This window comes from Drosophila montana, unplaced genomic scaffold (assembly GCF_035044405.1).
Source record: "Drosophila montana isolate Dmon_TW-CO22-7 unplaced genomic scaffold, ASM3504440v1 contig_3846_1, whole genome shotgun sequence".
In the NCBI taxonomy this organism is placed as follows: Eukaryota; Metazoa; Arthropoda; class Insecta; order Diptera; family Drosophilidae; genus Drosophila; species Drosophila montana.
In genome coordinates, this window is record NW_026998718.1 from 26,783 (window position 1) to 47,417 (window position 20,635).

Genomic DNA, 20,635 nt, shown 5'->3' on the forward strand with positions numbered 1-20,635 from the left:
TTTACTAGCCACATCGGCATCTTCAATACGGCCACAAATGGGAATTTGAATTTGAATTAGTTTTCATTTGTCTAAAGCCATTTGTATGGCTATACCGAATTGAGCCTGGTGTGTGGCCAGCAGGGAGCCAAGTTGCTGGCAGTTTGGGCGTGGCTTATATCATGCGGCGTTGATGTCATGCCAATTAAAGTGTATAATTAAGTGTATGGTGCACAAGAACAAGAACAAGAAAAAGAAGTTCGTCACAAAGGCAATCAGGTTGCTGTAGGCGTGGAGTGGGTCGGTCTTTGTGAGTGGTTTGGCCGGCGGCATTGGTAAAAGCGCCATCAATTTAAATGCAAAAAGGCTTTTCTGCCAAAGGCAAAGGCCGCCGCAGTCGAGGACCGGTCAAAAGCGTCGAGGTAGCAGTTCCAGCAACTAAGCGGCGTGAAAGAGTAGCAAATCGCTTTACACTGGATGTTGGTTCTGTATTTTCGACCCTGGCTTCAGGCACTAGGTGGCCACCGCAGCCGCAGCCGCAACCGCGTTGGCGATGACTTACCCAAGGCTGAAACTGGAACTGGGTATGAAGCGTGGAAAACAATGCTAAGCGGCTCAGGGCTGGATTTGGCGCCCCGTAGAGTATGCAACGTTAATTTTACGAGACTCGTAGCAAGTGAATTAAATGACCGGTCTCACTGAGCCCGACTCTGGACAAAAGGGTCCCGGGTCTTGGCTTTCGATTTTCAGACCTCAGTTCTCAGCCGTCGCATAAAGCTTTAGCAGTGCCGCCATCAGCTTGTCGAGTTTTGTAATTAAAACGACGAGGATTACATTAGCACGTAGCGCAGCAACTGGTGGCCAGTGGTTAATTAAAACGAGGTGCGGGGAGCACACGAGCTACACGCTCCACAAACATTTGGGATGCGTGTGCAAGTGGCCACAGAGCCGAAATAGCTGCATGAGACAGCCGAATTGACGGCACTCGACAGACAACACAGAACACGAACAACATGACCAACACAAGCAGACAAGTGGTCATTTCATCCGGGGCAGTTCAACGTTCTGGAGCCATCGAAAACTTTAACAAACGTATTTTTCTTAATTTTCTTAGATATGTATATAACCTTAGAAATGAAGGTCTTAATCGATTTTAAAAATGGCAATAATCCAAGGGAACATCAACTACATCTGTTTTATCACATGGTTTGTTTTTTTTAAGGGCCCCGTAAAAAATTTAAATCTGCTTGGGATTTCGCGAGACTTTCAATACAATGTAAGAAAAAAGCCATAAAATAAGTTTACTTAAACGTTATCACCCCACAAATTCCACTCCTTTTTTACCGTTGGCGCACATATGAAAAAGTGTCTGAATTATAATTTACGGCTTAAGACATGGAAGACTCCTAACGGCTTTTAAATTAAGACTGAAGATCTAATGCTCTGTACTAAAAATTAAGTAAACGTAATATTCGTAATGCTTGCATTGTCTAATGTGCACGATAATTTGACAGTCAACCGAAATCCGTTTGCATAATTTTCCATTTTCATGCAAATTACTCTCCTGCACATTTGGAGTCATGAAAACAATCGCATTTAACTGAGTTTGGCTCGTGGCAAGTCAGTGGTAGAGTGCGCAAATTGCTCTGTAAACAGTCGACACTCGAAGCGTCTGCTAAATTGTGCATACCCAGAGACAAGAGATGAAAAATAAAGCGTAATCTGAGCAAATCGCTTTATAAATACTTGCCAACTGGCAAGAGTGTTTTTAACTTTAATACTGTTTTTCAATTTGTTTTCGCATTTGTGAGACACGGAGCACTGAGCTCTGTAGTGTCGGTTGCCTTTTGGCAACACTAATTGGACTGTTCTACTTTAGCAATGATTGTATAAATAAAAGCACAAGTTGATTTGCCAAAGTAAGTTGAACTAATTGAGTCTTCATATAACTGCATTTTTTATAATTAAAATTAATAATTACCCCTCGTTGTATTATAGTATGTGTACACTTTTATCAGCGCAAAGTGATCCAATTCACTGAGTTGAGATTCGCTGTCTCATTAGGTTATCCAACAAGTCAGTGCCTGTGTGGGTGTGCTTGTATATGTATGTATAAAAGGAAGCTAGACTGCTTGTTACAGCAATTCGGAGCTGGACTTGGAGTATCTCTCATTCAAACTGTCCCGACTACTTTTTACTTACTTTGTCACTTGTAAAAAGAATATGGCATTGGGTTGTTTCATTGACTACAATTTTTCTGAAATTCGGGAAATTAAAGCTTTGAGTAGCAATTAGTGGCATTATCCTTGTTCGTAATTTAACGAATCAATTGATTTGCAAATTGTTTTTTAGCTAAATAAATTTTAATTGCAAGCGTATTTTAATATACGGAGCTGGCGTCAAATCAACGGAAGCGAGTAATGTCCACAGTGCCATACGTTATCATAACCACGTCGCTCTTTATACAAACATGGCTAAATTCGTATTTTCCACGGCATCAAATGCATCAACAAAACTAACACCAATGTTTCACTAGGCAGTTTCCGCAAATTAAAAGATATCACTTACAGTAAAATAATTTCCCGCAACGCAAACAGTATTCGAGTGCGAACGGTTGCGAAACAGTTTCGTGACACGCCCATTGTGTTTCTGGCAGTAAAAACGATACGCACGGAATTTTTTTTTTTTTTTTTTTGCATATTGACAGAAAATTGAATTAGAAACGCATTTCCGTGCACAAAGCGACCGCAAGTGCAGTGGGTAGCTGAACAGGGGCAGAGAATGGGTTTGATGATGGCACACGAATGGTTTAGAAGTTAAGGACAGACGGACATACATATATGGATCCCAATGCTCTGCATGAACATGTGTATGGTCGATAGATGCCGGCTGTGAACAATGACATGCCGCAAAAATTCAATTTAAACTTTATATTTCAATGGCCCACAAGTTGGCCAACAGAACCAACAACAACATTAACAACAACAGCATCGAAAGCCCCTATATAACCAAAATGGAGAGAAAAGGCAGCAAAGAAGGGGGGATACGTGCATATAATTGAAAATTATTGAATGCTTGCGAAGCAGTCAAGCTTATTTATTATGCCCGAGCGCAAAGTTCAGCACAACCCCAAGGCGAGGATACCTCAAAATATTAAATACTAGGGACAAAACTTCATGCAACTCAATTTACAGTAGAGCTGCTTATTATTCTTAGAGCACGCTTGACGTCAACTTATCATCAAAGTTCTGGAACATATCTCGAAAAGTTCTCTTTTATGCCTTTAAAATGCTACTCTCAAATGAGATTTTACCTGTACCCAACTGCTATAATGTAAATTTAAACTCCTTCCTAAATTGCTCTTGAAAGAAGCTCAGTGAAACTCTTCCAACGGACCCTCCTAACATATGAATAAGGACTTAGCCGGATATGGCTGATTCCGAATTAAGAGATTAAGGAACTAGGTTACATAGATACAGACAAGCCGACAGACTAAACAATATCGACTCAGCATTTCTTTCTGATAAAGAATACATGTACTTAGTGGAATGAAAGAGATGCGTTACGCATTGGCATACATTTGATGCTAAAATTATAATATCCTCTCCGTTTATCCGACACTCCCATACGTATAATATGGCTGAGCTCCCTTACGTTGCTGGAAAACAAAAAATTGCCGTCAATAAGGATTTGATTTAGATGACGTGTGCGGATTTGTAGCGGATTTTAATATTTACTTAGGGATTTAATTGAAATACGAACAAAAAACACGCACAGTAAAAAATCAGAAATCCCCAAACGACACACATGCTGACATACATTGCCTTTGGACAAACAAACATACAAACACACACCCGCATACACACATACACATGCGCAATATTTTAGCATTTGTCATAATTAGAAAGCAAAGGCCCTTGGGAACAGCTGTCGAGGAAGCGGGAGCCAACAAAAAAAACATAAGAAGAATGGTCATAAAATAAAAGAAAATACGCGAATTTCAAATTTTCATCTCTTTCGTGTTGGCGTCGGCGTCGGCATCGGCATCGGCGTCGGCATCGTTTTCAGTGCCCCGTGCTCACTAACTCGACAATTATTAAAGTCTTATACAAAGGCAGGCAGCGCATTTATGACTGCACTTTTCACATCCGTTTCCGCATCCGTCTGTCGACACGCACACACATCCCACACGCAGACACACCCACACTCACACACACACACACATACATATATATATAAGGCTGTGTGTCGTTCATTTGTGGGGAATGGAGCCAGCAGGTCGCGGGCAGCGGCAAAAGCAATTTCACTTTACATTTGTTTTACGACATTTGCTCCCCACACATATAGGCGAAATGGGGGCGTGGCACATATATGCGACAACGCCATAGCTGCGTTTTGTGGCTCCTCCCATACTGTGATAAGTATTTATTATAATGCTTTTTAATGGTAGACCCCTTTGCCCCTGTGCTTTTACCCAAATGAGTTTTCCTCATTACAGGCCCACTTTCAGTCATTTTGAAGCTGCTTTTCCTTTTCATGCATTTCTTTGAAAAACATATCGGGTGCCCTCGTACCTCACATGGTTATATACCCTGAACAATGCCTAGGTGATGGGACACAAAGGCGAGCGAAGGTGTGATGAAAAAATATAAGAAGCCTTCTGCTTTGTTATAGCTCTTCTTCCCAAAATATCACCAACATTTCTTCAAAAAAAAATGTTGTTCAGGCAATTACACTTTTATCCAATCGTGGTATGATTCAATTTAATGAATAATCTACATTACGCCTGCATTTGTAATTAGCCGTCAAACTGTCATGTAACGGACGTAAGCAGACCTCCTTTGCCCTTCGCCACATTCCATTCGAGCAAATCAATTTGCAGTCTCGTTGCCGTCGCAAGTTCAAAATAACTTTGCACTTTAATTAAAGATTTTGTTGTCATTGCAATAAATTGGAGAGGAGATTCGGGGCCAAACCAATCCAACCACATTTTGACGGCTTTGCGCTTTAGTTTCAGGAGTTTTCAATAAAAATGGAGCAACCATTTTTTATAGATTGATAATTGAATGGATGCCAGCTCCACGTCTAGACCGTCCACTGCTTTGGGTGTTATTAAAACCCTGTATATCATCGTGGCACGCCCAGTTATAAGCCCTTCATCCTTTGGCTCCATCGCAGCTGCTGTTCAGAGCAGTATTAATTACCCCTTCAGGGCGATATGCGAATTTACTTTTGAAAAAATGCAGTGCGCAGGATGTGGCAGAAGACCCTTAAAAGTAATTAATATTAATACAGGAAAGCGAATTAAAATGTGCCAAACAGCCCCATTAATCTGAATAATTTATAATGATGTCAAGCTGAACTAAATATATAACTAGACATTGCTGCAATATGTAATATCGACTTCGGCCAGGGAATGCCTGATGTGGACGACATTGTGCCAAAAACGATTAATATGGGAAACAGTCACAAAGTTTAATGACAAAAACTTTCAATTGGTGTTTCACACACGCATTCATTCCCTATTCGAAACCTTTGGGGAACTTTACATCTTGGACACATTTGGTCTTGCCGACGGCATAATTTATAAATAGGAGACCAAACAGCAGCGCCATGAGGAGCCTGTTGCTATGTTGGCTTATCCATTTACCTGACATTAAACTTTAACGCGATATGGAGCTGGCACCTACATCAGCAGGCACGTCAAGCTGACGCGAAGAGTGCCCCAAAAGTTACATAATTAACACGAAGTCAACACATGGATTTGGGTCAGCCAGATACAACGTTAACCTAAATAATACGCTTTAAAATTCAGTCATTCGTGCTAACATTTTTGGTCGTCGGTACAAAACGGCACGTAAACATAATTAGAGGTACATTTAAAAGGTCATTTAACGACATAGGCGACGGACCTGCTTGAGCTTCGTGATGGCCAACCAGGCACATTATGTTGGCACTCGAGCCCAGGGCCAGTCCCAGTGCCACTCAGGGGTATTTGCATCCTGGAGAAGTGGCTGGGTCTACCCCTTTCCACTGTGCATGTGCATGACACTGGCAACGAGAGCTGAGCGAAGGACGAGAGCTTAACAACAACATGCAAATACCATTAGGCAGTCTTTGGTCTTTGGTGCCGGGTTACTTTGGCCGTGGCACAGCGCAGAGGCCCCACTTAAAAATATTCTCGACAACTTGACATTGTTGCAAGAGCGAAAATATGATTTTTTAGCACTCTGTAAGTGTAGAGAATAATGGCCAACTGAAAGTAGAACAGCAATGGCAGCACGTGGTTATACACAACACGTATCTACTAAATATAGCACTTAGGAAACAGCAATAAAAGTATGCCAAAAAGATAAACACCTTGTGGTGGAATCGCAAACAAACAGCAAGGCTCAGGAGACGGCAGAAGGCATTGCTGAATAACTCTTGAAATTCGGCTAAATTTAACATAAATATTAAAGTTACCCATGTAATTAATTACCTTGTATGAGGTGTATTCCCTGTTAAGAGGCTTGTCATCGACACCAGTTTGAGAACTTAAAGTGTTTTGGGTCTTGATTGAATATTTTGGCACATTTCTTGTGCTTTTAATGTTTTACACTGTTAGGAGCCCTCAAGTGCGGCACTTAGAAAGTCCTGCCCCAACGTGGTTTGGATGCCCATCTGTAAGAAATAAAAATGCAGCGTTTATGGCACAAGTTGTGGACGTTTTCTTGTCTCGTTTATTTGCCACCATCTAGAAACTGCTATACGCGCACATCCAAGCTCTCTCTCCAAGTGGCATCCTTGACCCCAGCGAGTGCCCATTAACGCTTTTTTATCTGTTCATAAATTTTAATTTTGCCAAAATACTCCAAGTACGTGCCACGCCTGTTTCAACGTGTGCTCCTCCCGACCACAGCATTTAGCTTGAAACAAAGCTCCCATAATTTTTTCCAGACTCGTGGCTTTTCTTGGCCAAGACTCCGCATTGTGTTGGCTGCCCTGAAAAATATGACTTGGTGGCTCCTTTTGCACTTTTCTTTCTTGCTGCTTGGCAACCTTTTTCTGCAACGTTTCGTTTCTGAGCTTTGTCCTTTAAGTTGGCGAGTCGAGGGATCTTAACCTTATTTCACTGGCGGCACATTCGCGGCGCTTGTGGGTATGTTTATCGTCCTTTGCATCTCATTGAGCTCGTTCCTGCTTATGAACACTCGCTCGTTTGAATTGCTTGCTCGGTTTGTTGAGGGCGCCCAGTCGACCCTTGCCACCCTGCTCGAACCGGGTCCGATGCTCTTTTGGCCAATCTGTTCATCTCTTTCCGAGTTGCCGCTATCCTTTTTGCTTTGCGCGGCACATTTAGCTTTTCATTTCATATTTAACCTAATTAAAATGAGTTACGCGAGCCAGGTGATGGGGACGTCTTTATTCTTGAACATTTCATTCCTGCCTGTTGCTAGGTTTATCTTTGGCGGAGATAAAGTTTGCACAGTAGAAGTACTCGAATCAGAGTAATCCTCTTTTTTAATACACAAGGTATAAACCCATTTTGGAAATATTTTATCAAATAGTTTATAAATTCGTATGCTTTTCCTTGACTGGAATATAAATTTGCGGGTCTCTTTGAAAATTTATGTATTCTTTTGACCTTGGTTTAAGAAAAATGCTTTGAGTAGAAAAAGCAATTCAGACTTCCTAATAATTTAGTGGACATAATACGTCGATTAGCTTGAATTAAATATGGAAACAATTGAATATTTTATTTGACACTCCTGTTGTGGAATTGATGTTATGCCTCAGGTTGGGTAAGGATTATAACTACTAAACAACTGCAATTGGCCTTTGACTAAGCAGTAAACAATGTGTATGTGTGTGTGTGTAAGCAGAAAACTAATCAAACAAATTTATGTGCGTTCTAAGAGCTTCGTGTTAGGTGCAAAACGCACAGGAGCTATGCAAAGGACTCTAACTGAAAGCACTTAGGCCCATAAAATATTCAAGCCGTGAACATGTGGAAAAAATTACGAAAGCGACCAAGCAAAGAACACAAAATGCAGGAACGCAAAAAAAAAAAAACTGAGTATAAAAGAATGGAATGGATGAGTGGACATAACAGACATTACAGAGACGGACAAAGATATGGAGCCTGAGGCCCGAAGTCAGCCATACAATTTGCCATTTCAGGCAGTACGGAAAGGTCTCGGGACCCCGGTGAAAGGCAGCCAGCCACTGATTGAATAGCGAGTAAAGGGCAAGAAGTTAGCCGGGCGACGAAGGGTATGATGAGCTCCATAAATGTCGTACGGCAAGCGGAAACGGAAGTAAATGGCGCCGCTACTGGGACTGGCAGCATTGTGCAGCGGAAGTGGTAAAAGCAAAGGGCCCAGTGTCCCAAGCCTGTACCATTCCCATTTGTACGTAGGCACAGCGCCATCGACATCCTTGTCGTTTCTGATTTTTCTCGAAACACACACACGCACACTCACACACTGACACATACAACCACATACAGAAGCTTTCCCAAAACAGAAATGAATACTATTGAGTTGTATAATATATCAAGGATGGCTTTTTAAAATTTGTAGAGATCAAAGTAGCAAATGCCTTTAAAAAAAAACAGATTCCAAGTAACCTTATGCATACTATTTTATAGCCTCATGAAGCAGTTAAGAAATAGGATGGAAACGCGTTTTTGCGGTAATATTAAAAGCGCGATGAGGATATTAAACATGTCCTTAAGCATAAAATGTCAATAAACGCAACGGGCCGAAGCTAAGCAGTTTACATTGGCTGCACGTCGGCGACAAGGCGCCAGCTCCACACACTTTCAGCGAGACATACGGATGAGCATCTTTTGCATCGTTCTTTTATACCATATACCCATTGTGAATTGGTCAAATGGGTAGAATGTTCTTGTCGACATGTATGCACCAGGCAGAAGGTGGCTTCTGCGTCTCAAAAACGCGACTCTGAGACTTATTTTAAGAGTTAGGCACATGAAATTCATGAATTCAAGTTAATTTTGAAAATATTGATATCAAAATATATATATTATTTAAAAGAAGGCCCGAATGTGTTTGCCGGCAGCTAGGCATTGGGCACAGGGTATCTGCTAATCGAGCAATGCCGACTAGTCCACGCTTTTTTGTACTTTTCCAATTTTTTGTTGTTCTCCTTGGGTATGCTTGAATTACGTTACTTGTGCCACTCGCTTAGTGTAAGAAACTGAAGTGCAGTTCAGGAAAGAGTCTGCACATGAAAATGTCACATGGATGGCACTAGCAGATGGCAAAAAAAATTGAGTTAGTGATAACATGGCTCCTTGAGTCTTATAAGCTCATAAAGTATCACAAATATGCAGATTTTATGGGGTAAGTGGGCTAAAATATTCCTAAAATGGCTTAGATAGATATATGCATAGACATACTCATGTTGCGGAGAAAAATCAGTCTCATTGTTATCATTTGAGATAGTGTTGGTAGCCCAACCAATTGAGTATAGACCTTATCAGCAGACATACGTACTCACAAATGCTTTTACGCGTATTCATTTAACTCTATGAATTTGGAAATCCCTTCTATCAATTGTTTCTAGCTCTTATCGATAGCGACGAAAAAAAAAAAACAAAATCGAATGTTACAAGTTACGAGTAATTAGTTCTTGGGACTGTTTCTTCGTGTGGGACGCAGTGAATATTCACAACTCAACGCTTAGTTCTGTTGGCAATACCGAATGATATAGTGGCAGCGGTATGAGAGGTAAAAAAAATTCAATGAGCTGTGTGCGCGGGTAAAACTCAATATCTCTTATTTTAGTTTCCAGCCGGTGGTTACACGCCATCGTTTTGGCTGTCCCTCTGTGGCAAACGTGCGGACTTGCCATGAACCAAATCTGCAGCTACTGGCCCGGTAGTGGCTACATAGGAGATCCGAGAGACTGCCACAGCTGGGGATACTGCAAAAATAATAAGCTAGCGGCTCAAGGGGAATGCCCCAATGGCTTGTTTTACGATGCCCAATCAGGAACATGCCAGCCGGCGCATCTGGTGCGATGTGCACCTCAGTATTGGGAACTCTGTGCTCAGAGACAGAGAGGAGAGTATGTTTCTGACCCGTTGGATTGCAGAAAATACAAACAATGTGATGACGAGGGCGGCAATATTGAAGAGAATTATTGCGCCGGCGGGCATGTGTTTAGCAACAGGCTGCAGACATGTGTTTCAAGTGCAAACGGATGTACAGAGGAGACTCTTTCCATATGCGGCTATGTGCAGAGTGGTACGACCCTGGGAGACCCCTTGAACTGTGGCCTTTACTTGGAGTGTCAGAGTGGAACAGGCTTTCGGCGCGCCTGTACAGCTGCTCGTTACTACAACTACAACACCGGGCGCTGTCAGACAACACGTCCAAACCATTGTCCCAGTGACGAAAATGGCTATAAGCCTGCCAATTATCCGCCTCCTGCTATGGATGTCTCCGTTTGTGCTGACTTCTATCAGGATAACCATTCAGGAATTCAACTTATTACAGATGCCCAGACTTGCCATGGTTACTACAAGTGCGGCTCCAAATCTGTCCTCGGTATTTGGCACAGCTGTCCACACGGTACTCACTTCCAATGGTGGAGTCAAAAGTGTGTTACACCCGAGTCCTACAGCTGCCCGTATGATCGGTGTGGTAATCTGAATTCGTCCCTAGTCGCTGGTATAAACTCAGGTTGCTCCGAATATATATACTGTCAAGGTCAGACATCTCAGCAAATGGGTAAATGCCCGGAAGAGTTACCATACTTTGACGAAAAGAGAGGCGCCTGCATTAGGGATTTTCCGAACTATACTGTATGCTTTATGGATGGTTGATTTCCAATGGAAAACTTAATTAAAGTTAGGTTAGATCTATGAGTACATCTTTTTGTATATTTATATGTGTGGGTTGTGTTTTAAGAATATACCGCAAAATTAATGATTTATTCATTTGCACAAAACCCGATTGCCATAAGAAAGGCCCAAGAAAAAAAAGCAAATCAACACAGAGGGGCAAGAAATGTTAAGACAAAATTTATGCGGAATAAACATTTTTGGCGATTTTTTCACACTTTCTTTTCGATGCTACTTATTAAAGGGCGGGCAACATCTGGTGCACCATGTTTTTGTGAGGACTTTCTGATTTAATAATTTTCCAAACTCGCAGAAGTGTAGAAGATGTACAAAAACTTTAACAATATTCGAGATTTGTTAGGCGACTGCTTACCAAGGATTTTATTCCTTTCCGATAAATTACCTATGAAATTTATTTCCAAACACGTGTGCTTTTGGTGGCCTAAGCATCTGCTTCCCGGCAATTTCTTAAGAACATATCCATTATAAAAAAAACTTATCGAGAAATTAAATGGCTTAAAGATAGAATTAACCCTGCATAAGTTGGTGTGCTTTTATTTGTAATTTTTCAAGTATAGGATAGAGTATGCCTTCTGTTGCCTAAATACACCCGGTGTAAATACAGGGTAAACAAAGGTTTGTTCGTTGTACTCCAAGCCAATTGAACGTATTTTCGACTTAACCTGCTTTGTGTCCACATCAGGAGCAGACCTGACAGCGTGTAAAGCGTAGAGATAAGAGGAGCGGGCAGTGGTTTCAGCTAACCATTGTGGCCTCGAAAGCGAAGCGAAGAACACGATGAGTCATTGAATTATTATGATTGACTTTTATTACATGGAATCGCAATTTATTTTACTTAACAACAAGCAGCCAAACGAACCAAACGTGGCCCAAAGGCGTGCTAGCAACAAGCGTAGCCAAAAAGCATTCCGAAAATTTGAATGAAAAGTTATAAAGAAATTACGTTATTTATCATTCGCAGTGTTGTGCAGCCCGCGGCCGAGGCGAAACGGTAGAGAGCGAAACAGCGACACGGCCGTCCCAGCAGCAACCCAAACCGTTTCCGTTTCCGCTCATTTATTTGCCTGACTGTCAAACCAGTACACACACACATACACACGCGCTCACACATAAGCACATACACAAACGCACATTTTTTCCAGGGCTCTGCGCTCTGCTGGTTGTAGTTTATGCACTGTTAAAAAGTTTTACTTCGCGCCAGAGAAATTTAAATTTATTGTTTTGCGGTTTTATTGAACGACTCCAGCATCACCTCAATCGCCGTCCAGTATTCACCCCCACACTGTGCACACCTACCCCAGTGGTAGGTTGGCTTCAAATTAGTTGCTGCTTGGCAATCGATGGGCGTTTGATTTACTGCCGTTGCAAGATTGAAATGCCTAATTGCTATAAAATTGGGCGTGGCCGCAGTGCCAGCCACCAGGTGAATTAAGCTGACTGTGGCTCTCCAATCCAATTACAAATTAAGCGTCTCGCTGCCAAACACTTTTTTTTGCCACGTTTGCTCTTTAATTCAGAATTGTAGTGTGTTTTAGCATAGCTTATCGGGGTTACAACTCGCTTAAAATATATTCGTATCATATCAGCACAGACAAAATTTATACTAGCAGCTATTACTCCACTTTGCCCGAACAAAGTGTTTTCAAACTTCAGTTATAACTTTTCAACTGGTTCCCCGAAAAAAAAGAAAACTCATCGGTACTACTCAGAGGAGTGGAACAATCGCAAGATAGGTTAGTAAGGGTACGATTAAAATCTATATATTAATTTTTAAGCAACAGGCACTTTTCATAATTATGATTTTTTATGTAAATCCTTAAAAACGAGTTTGTAGCTGATGGGAACTATATTTAACTTTCGCTAACACAATCTTGGACCCACATTTCCACACAGCTCAGTGGATTTTGTGAGCAGTGTGAAAAACGCCAACAATGAGTTTTCGCACAAATTAAAGACAACGGTTCCACATTTTACAGAAACTCCGTATATAATTGCACATATTTACCCCTTCTTAAGGATTATTAATGGCTGCGTGGTATAACAAGTAAATCCCGAATGCCCGATAGAGAGATACTATAGATACTATAAATGGTAAGGTCCGAATTTGAAGTGTAGGTTAGAATCTATAATATTTGAGTATTTGAGTATCTCCCACTACACCCTCTTAAAAAACGTTGGCATGTGTGATGTGTATTTATGAAAAATGCCTCAAAGAAATGTATGTGGCGAAACTGAGAAGAGGGTATCAGCTTGTCGGTCAGTCTCGACTCAACATTCTTACTTATGTATTTACCCTTGAACATCTCAGGGCGAATACTTCAACCTTTGCGTTGTCAGGGCCAATGCCACCAGGCAACAGCTTACTGGGCCTAATATTCTTTATCCGTAGCTTTGGTTCTACCCTGCGGCCTACGGCGAGGTTTTGTTTTTCTGTCTGCCGGCTGGATTACTTGGTTACCTTGCCGAACCCAAGGGAATGAGATGCTGTCCATGGTTGAGAAGTTTCGCTTTTCTTTGCTTCCATTATATCTGGCTCTGTTGCTGCGTTGTGGCTGTGTTGCCAAATAGCTGTTTGCTTGATGCCGTCGTTGTTGACATTTAGTTGACATACACAACACAGATCCCTGGCCACACCATCCCTTCATCCCACTCGATGCTGTGCATTTCCGCCAACAGGCCATGTAATAGATCATCAGGCGACTTTGTTTGCACTTCGCCACTGAACCCTGCAGCTGTCCCTGCCGCCATCGCATCCTTGTATCGTGGCCTTCGCCAGTCTGGCGTTGATTGCTCCTCGTCAGCTGCTGCGCTGCGCTTTATTATTGCAAGTTAGGACGAAAGTCGCCTGGGTCGACGCTTGCCGGACCCGTCCAGCCCAACTTCCACTGGCTTAGACAATTTTTGAAAGGTTATTTCTCTTGCAACAGCCGCGGTCTGTACTTTGTTACGCTTTGCACTTCATTTGCCGTCAGTCCGTCCCTCCTCATTGCTGCAATAAATATTGTTTACTTTCCTCGTCGTGCTGCATCGCCTGGACAGCTATTTGTTACGTCTTTCGGCTGAAGCCGCTGACATTCATCCAGCCAGAGCGACAGCTTCCTGAAATATGGTCGAGACATGCTTCGATAAGTATTATATCGCACAAAGGGGACTTCAATTTGTTGCAGACACATATCACATCCCACTACTGGTAATATTCACAGCACACACAGTTCATTTTTGTTTAGAATTCAGCTTATATGAGATGCGCTTAAAGTTTAGTTGGTACTGTCTGAGCATTCCATTACATATTTAAAATTATATATGTGTTTCCTTTCTTTGGTAAAATGATTTGATTATTATCCACCCTAACTCTTTGCCACACAACCTGCTGAGGCGAAACCCTATTCGTCGTCTGAAGCGTAGTCAACCGCTGGCATGGTACGTGAGCGGATGTCACCTATCCGGCGCCTAAGGTGCAAAAATTGTACCAAAATTCAAATAAACAAAACTTTGAACATTTTGATTGAAAATTTACATAATAAATATAAAACGCTATTTTCGACACACCGAATATTAGATACCTTTGGGGACGTATGGCTTAAAAATGTTAAGGAAATTTTGTATTTTTACGCGCAAATCCCGAAGTGTAACGTACGACTCGACTCACGCTATACAAAAATTATTTCAAACTAATAGTGTAGGCTTAGACTATCTAACATACCTGCTAAATGGATTCGAATAAGAAAAATTAAAGAGGGAATATTAATCATCAGAAGTCAAGACGCAAATGGAAGTATTTAAATGGGTTCTAGCTTAAAAAACTATAGTGAAACACAAACTACAAACAACATATTTTAATGTTTTTAATTTTAATCCACGCTCTGTCTCTGAAACTACTTGCGCCTGCCACCGGGTGGTGGTCGGAATGGTTTCCGTCGTGACTTCGAGTCCACAATAAGCACGGATTGGCGTTTGAGATAGTTGCGAGATGGCACCTCATTGTCATCATCGGTTGTGGCCACTGCAAGTTAGAGAATCCCATTTACAGCAACTAGAATTTCTGATTTGGTTCACCCATTCACTTACCTACTGCCGGCACCTGTTCTGGCGAAGACGAAGAAGTGCCCGCCGCACGCTGTGAACGTCCCGCAAACAAGTTGTAGTAGCACATAGGCATGGGCTGCGGCTTCTCGCCCTCGGGCACTGATGGCGATTTGGGTGGCTCTAGCTGGTAACCGTCTTCCTCGTCCTCCTCTAGGTCGAGATTAGGTATTTCAAGTGGTGGTATGTCTTCTGGTTTGCTGAGCTCTTGACAGCTTTTAATTTTCAACTTAAGGATCTGATAAAAGCAAAAACATCAGGGCTTAAGCCTGTACTATTAGATGCGCTATTTACCTCAATTAAGTCCTCATCCTGGGCCACATGTGTCAAAAAGTTGGGCAACTCCGCGACCCTAATGTGCAGCTTACGTTCCTTCATGTCGATGTTTGTCTCGTCCACCTCCTGCACCTTGAATATCATCTCGCAAATGCGCTCCTTAAGATATTTGAGCACACCCATGGACTTGTCAGCGGCATCTGTGTCCTTCTGGCGTTCCTGTTCCATGACAGCTATATTATTTTTGATTTGTTCGATGACCTCCTGATTTCTGTTTAACATACAGAAATTAATTAACTAAATTACGCTGACCTAAAGCTGTTGTACTTACACTTCACTCTCTTTGACGTCCGAAAACTTGGCTATCTCCAGCTCGCTAGTCAGCGCCTCGCGCTCTGCCTCCAGATTGGCCTTCTCGGCCTCAGCTGCCTTTCGCAAATAAGTGAGACGTGCGGCCGACTCCTTTTGGGCGCTAAAGCGCTCAAAGACTTCGAAGGGTGAGGTGGCGCCGGATGCCGCCATCAGCTGCTTAAATAGGGATTCCATGTCGCTCGTAACGCTCTCGAGCTGCGACACCGGCTCCTCCTCACCGTTCTCCGTCTTGGCCGTGTGCTGGTCGCCCGAGCTAGAGCCCACACTATCCTGATGAACAAGCGTCTTAGTCTCAGCGAACAGCTTCCGGCCAATACGCTCCAGCTCCAGCTTACGTGCCTCCACCTGCTTTCGAAAGTCCAAAGCTTGCCGCTCGCGCGTCTTCTGTGAGAGATTGGCCTGTTGCTCCTGCCGTTGCAGTATCACCTTTGCCGCATCACGCATTTCAATCGCATCATTGTGCACCTGTTGCAGGCGCTCAATCTCCGCCTTTTGTTCGTTGAGTGAATGCTCCAGTTCGCGCAAACTCCGCTCGAAACGCTCCGCATCAGTCATGAGCGATGCTTCGATTGAGCGGTACTTCTTGCGTATGTGTTCAGCTTCCATCCACTGTACATTCGTGCGATGTATCTCGTTCTCCAACTGACAAACAAGCTAAGGAGACCCACTTTGTCAGATGCGTTTATCCATAGTGATAATGTATAAGAAGCGAAATGCTCACCTTTCGATTGGCGTCCTCCTCGAGAGTCTCCGGTAGCTTCTCGCCCAAGTTTTGACTCTGCGCCTCCTTGTTCGCTAGAAGCTCTCGGTATTTCTCCACCAACCTGCTGAAGTGCTGCTGTCGGCTCTTGAAGCGATGACGCAGTAGATCCATCTGCTTACGATTCTCAGTTATCTTGAGATCAGTCAAAAATATGGCATCATCGGCATTCTTGGCTCCAATTGGATAAGACGCCTTGCCCACAATAATGGTGGGCGTGGCACTCTGTTTTTTGCGCGGCTCAGAGCTGGTGTCTTTGATTACCACAGGCCGCTGCAGCGGATGGCGCAGACGACTTACCTTAATGGTCAGCTCCTTTATATCCTTTTTCAGTGTTCCAATAGTGTCGCAGTTAATACGATTCTGCTTCTGCCACTCCGCGGCATTGGCTGTCTTTTGGCCCTCTACGAAAATGCATAAAACAATCAATCCATGTTGTGAAGTCACCCAAATCAAGGAAAACTCACCGGCCAACAAAATGCGTTTCTTAATCTCATTGATTTGCCTATTTAAATCATTCAATTTATCGGATTCCATGGCGCCGGCAGCAATTGGCTTCTAAAATTGTACATTTTACTCAATCCGGTGGGTTTGTTTGATCAATGCACTAAACAACTTGTTATGACAACGAACTTGAATACCGGTTCTAGCCTGCAACCACCAATCGCAATAATCAGCTGTCTAGCAAACAAGTCGCTGCGGCTGCCACTCAATGCTTTGTGATTCAAAAATATTCTTTTTATTTTATTAAAAGTCGCTAACGAGTTGCTATAGACTGTTATTCGACTTGGGAACTCGAACCGTTCCAACTCTCTTAATTTGCCCTTTTCGATAGGTATATCGATACTTCTTTTGATACTGCTCTCCTGCGGTATTTCTTTGTCAACTGTAGAATTTCTAGTAGTCATTGCTCTTTCTCGCTTACACGATAATTATAATAATTTAATTAGTTACAAACGATTTTTATTTTTCTTAGTGTCTCAACAGAGCCCACAACAGTAATCAGCGAACATAATTTGTACAATAGAGTTTCGAAAACGGGCAACAGAATAAAATTCAAATCACCAAAAAACATAATACAAAATAAACTTAATTCAAGCTGGTTTTATCTAAACAATTAGTCACAGTGTGCACAAACTGAGATGCTACGTTTGAATCTCGAAAACGACAGGCCAAAGGTTCGCGAATTCCCTTTGGACAGTTAGCGTAATTGTAGTACACCCAACGGCAACTGTTGCTGCTTTTAGGCAAATAGTTGACGCTCCATTTGCCATCCACCTGCATATGCACGAGTAGGTTACCTGTGTTCTTGTCCCAGAGTAGCATGTAACAGTTACCAGACTCAGGCTGCCTCCAAATTTCAATCCGTCCTTCGCCTAAGAATTCAATTAACACTTTATGACATGTCTTAGTAATTATTTACCTATTTTCTTCCAAAGCTTTAAATGATCGAAAACAAAAAGATTCGTCGGCTCGCGGAATATCTGCACACCAGTTTCCTTAATAGCTATTGGATCAATCATCTCATCTTCAGTTTTACCAATCAAGCTGTCTTCTGGTTCAACGTCGGACTCACTCTCAGATTCTTTGAATACTGGATTAACAGATCCTTCGTTATGAATTGAATCTTTCACTTCCTCGTTAAGCGAGATAACGTTGTTAACTTCCACGGGATGTAAGATTAGTTCCTGATCCTCTGCATGATGCTTGGATGAGACGATATCATTTACAAATACCTCGATGTTATCAGGAACTGTATCGTCTATTGGACTATCACAGCTTGTAACACTTTCCTCTATGAGAGGATCAATTAACCCAGTCTCATTTTCAACAGGAATGTTAAACTCTTCCGACTTGCGAGATGGTCGGCAACAATTAATATTTTCTTCATATACCGAAAGAGGAAAATTGTTAATTTTTTTCCCAGCTAAATGCACATTTGTGGGAGTAGTTACGCCTGTGCTGGAAATGGCTGTTAGATAAAAAAAAAATATTAGTCTCAACGCAACAGCAATTTATCTCTACACATACCAGATAAATTCCGTGGCAAATCTTGGTCCATTTGTTCCAAAATTAACCGCACGTCGTCGGTAGTTAATAGTTTGCACTTCCTACAACCATGACCTGCCAGTCTGATCCTCTTTTGATTAGCATCGCCGAAGAAATTTCTCATACTCGTTGAAGAAAGGAATCTATTCTTGAAGAGGCCCGTGAATAATCCCGAACTTGGTTGCACCAGTGATTGGGGTTCTCTATTATCAGAAACGATTACTTCCTTTAACTCAGCATAGCCTTGATCCACATCAGCTATAAAGTACAATTCACAGTCCTCTTCCTGGCCCCTTACAGATTGCTGTTCTGCTATGGGTAGTCGTTCCACCGGATCGAGACCCGATTCTGACTCAAACGACAACAATTTTGAATAATCAATTTTCTCTGGCAATATCTTTAGTTTGTTGTTAGGTGCAAATGTGTTCAGCCTGATGTCAGGCAATGACAAGTCCATTTCGAACTCTTCTGAAGGTGTGCAAGTGAGCAGATCTAAGCACTTTTCCAAATCACTTGCCAATTCAAACGTGTAGACAGGTCTCAGATAGGTAATGGGCCCCAGGCTTAGCAGCGGCTCTTTAGTTTTGAAATCGAACAAACGTCGACTTGGTGCATCCAAACAGCGAGTTGAGATCTTGCTACCTTCCAACATTCTGAAAAATAAATAAATGCACTGTAATTTAAAAACGTTATATTAATACTGTTGCTCAAATGACTGACTACTAGATTACAAAAAACCGAAAAATGCTCACATTTGCCGTTTCTGGAATGTTTCTGTTGTTGACTATTGAAATGTATAGGCTTTCTACATCGGATTGCTGAGGCAAGAATAACACAAGGTTCTAAAAAAACTATGATGTCTCTCGGTGCTAGGTGCCAGGGAAAAGAATTAAAAATAAAAAATGAAAACAAAGGTAAATGTTGCAGTTGGATGTAGCAAACTACTTAATACTTGTTCACATTAAAATTGTGTATAACATGCAAAACTTATTAACACATATTGATTTTCACGAAGAGGCCAATCGGTCTTTGCCTCATTAAAATCAATCATACAAATTTACTTCCATGATGACAATGACGGATTTCCATTGCTGGCTAGTTAAATGTATGTTGTGGATGAACTTTTTTCCTTCCCATTTATTTCCTTCTAACTTACCAGCCGACTTACTGAATATATAAAATAAACTAACTGACTTGCTGACACTAAACGCACATCCCAGCCGTAAGAGCTTAAAAGCTTAAAGCACTAGTGAAAATTACTTCTTTTTTACATTCTTTCGTAGTGAAAAACAACCGGTAAATAGTTAATTTTTCTTAAATTTGTTAGAGAACATTATAATTATAGCTTTTAAATGAGCTTGTAGCTAATAAGACAATTATTGAATTTTCGAAACAACAATGCAAGGTGGGTTTTTAAAATCATGCCAAAAATCGCAACCATGCGTCTACATATTTTTAATATTCTATCTCACATTTCTTTTAATTGGCATCATACGCCCTAGAATTGTTACTCATTGTTGTATACGAAGCGGAAACAATTTTAGCGGGGAATGCGGCCACTGCGTCTAATTATCCTTTTCACATTGCTCATCGTATACGTAATTATAGGTAGAAATGCAGAAATGAAAACGTGGCTAGAGACACAAATTACAACTTGTCCTTCAGTTGTTTAAAGAGTTTTAACACAGGAACAAAGATAGCCACAGGGTCAAACAAAAGAAAAGCAAACAACGGAGAGTTTTTTACTATTCACTGACCAGAAAATCCGGGATTCATTTTTATACCCTGTACCTATTAATAATACAGAATGACAGTAGGAGATTAACAGGCTGAAGAAGCCATATCCAAAGCTATAAAGAATATATGCTTATACCCGACCAAATCTAGCTATATTAGTATGTATTCCGTCTGATGATAAATTTATATAAATATATTCTTAATATCGAGAAAATTGGAACTTGGAGCTAAGTGGCAAGAGACACCTTAATATACCTTGATTCAAAATACTTAGTTTTAATTTTTTGATAAATGTTTCCATAGCATCGCACTTTGTATGCCCGTGTGTATGGGCATTTGTGTAAGTCTTCATTGAAATAAGTTTGAATATATAAGAAGGATGCCTGGCACTGGGCTCAGGGTATCTCCTAGTCGGTCACTCCCGACAAGCTCGCTTTGTTTGAACGTACAGAGATAAGCGCCTGCAGTTAAATACAAAAAAATAAATACAACTAGAGTGGTCA

The 20,635-nt window shown here is 41.6% G+C and overlaps 3 protein-coding genes across 5 annotated transcripts; 1 reads left to right on the forward strand and 2 right to left on the reverse strand.

The window, feature by feature from the left end:
- The first annotated feature begins 9,783 nt into the window (after positions 1–9,783).
- LOC135438142 (peritrophin-44) lies at positions 9,784–10,975 on the forward strand. The gene has a single exon (XM_064696326.1). It carries the CDS (start codon positions 9,839–9,841, stop codon positions 10,814–10,816), a length of 978 nt encoding a protein of 325 aa, XP_064552396.1. The 5' UTR covers positions 9,784–9,838; the 3' UTR covers positions 10,817–10,975.
- A 3,740-nt stretch (positions 10,976–14,715) lies between these two features.
- CCDC151 (Coiled-coil domain containing protein 151) lies at positions 14,716–16,883 on the reverse strand. The gene is made up of 6 exons (XM_064696362.1): positions 16,814–16,883; positions 16,308–16,750; positions 15,546–16,240; positions 15,233–15,485; positions 14,924–15,176; positions 14,716–14,858 (listed from the first exon to the last, which is right to left on the reverse strand). Exons 1-6 carry the CDS (start codon positions 16,881–16,883, stop codon positions 14,731–14,733), a joined length of 1,842 nt encoding a protein of 613 aa, XP_064552432.1. The 3' UTR covers positions 14,716–14,730.
- Positions 16,884–17,267: 384 nt separating this feature from the next.
- On the reverse strand, positions 17,268–19,264 carry Sprn (Spermitin). 3 transcript variants are annotated; one of them, XM_064696324.1, is made up of 4 exons: positions 19,148–19,264; positions 18,378–19,048; positions 17,770–18,318; positions 17,268–17,722 (listed from the first exon to the last, which is right to left on the reverse strand). In XM_064696324.1, exons 2-4 carry the CDS (start codon positions 19,045–19,047, stop codon positions 17,436–17,438), a joined length of 1,506 nt encoding a protein of 501 aa, XP_064552394.1. In that variant the 5' UTR covers position 19,048; positions 19,148–19,264; the 3' UTR covers positions 17,268–17,435. The 3 variants fall into 3 exon arrangements, with proteins under 3 accessions (XP_064552394.1, XP_064552392.1, XP_064552391.1); XM_064696322.1 differs by having other exon boundaries at positions 18,378–19,068; XM_064696321.1 differs by lacking the exon at positions 19,148–19,264 and having other exon boundaries at positions 18,378–19,117.
- Positions 19,265–20,635: the final 1,371 nt, after the last annotated feature.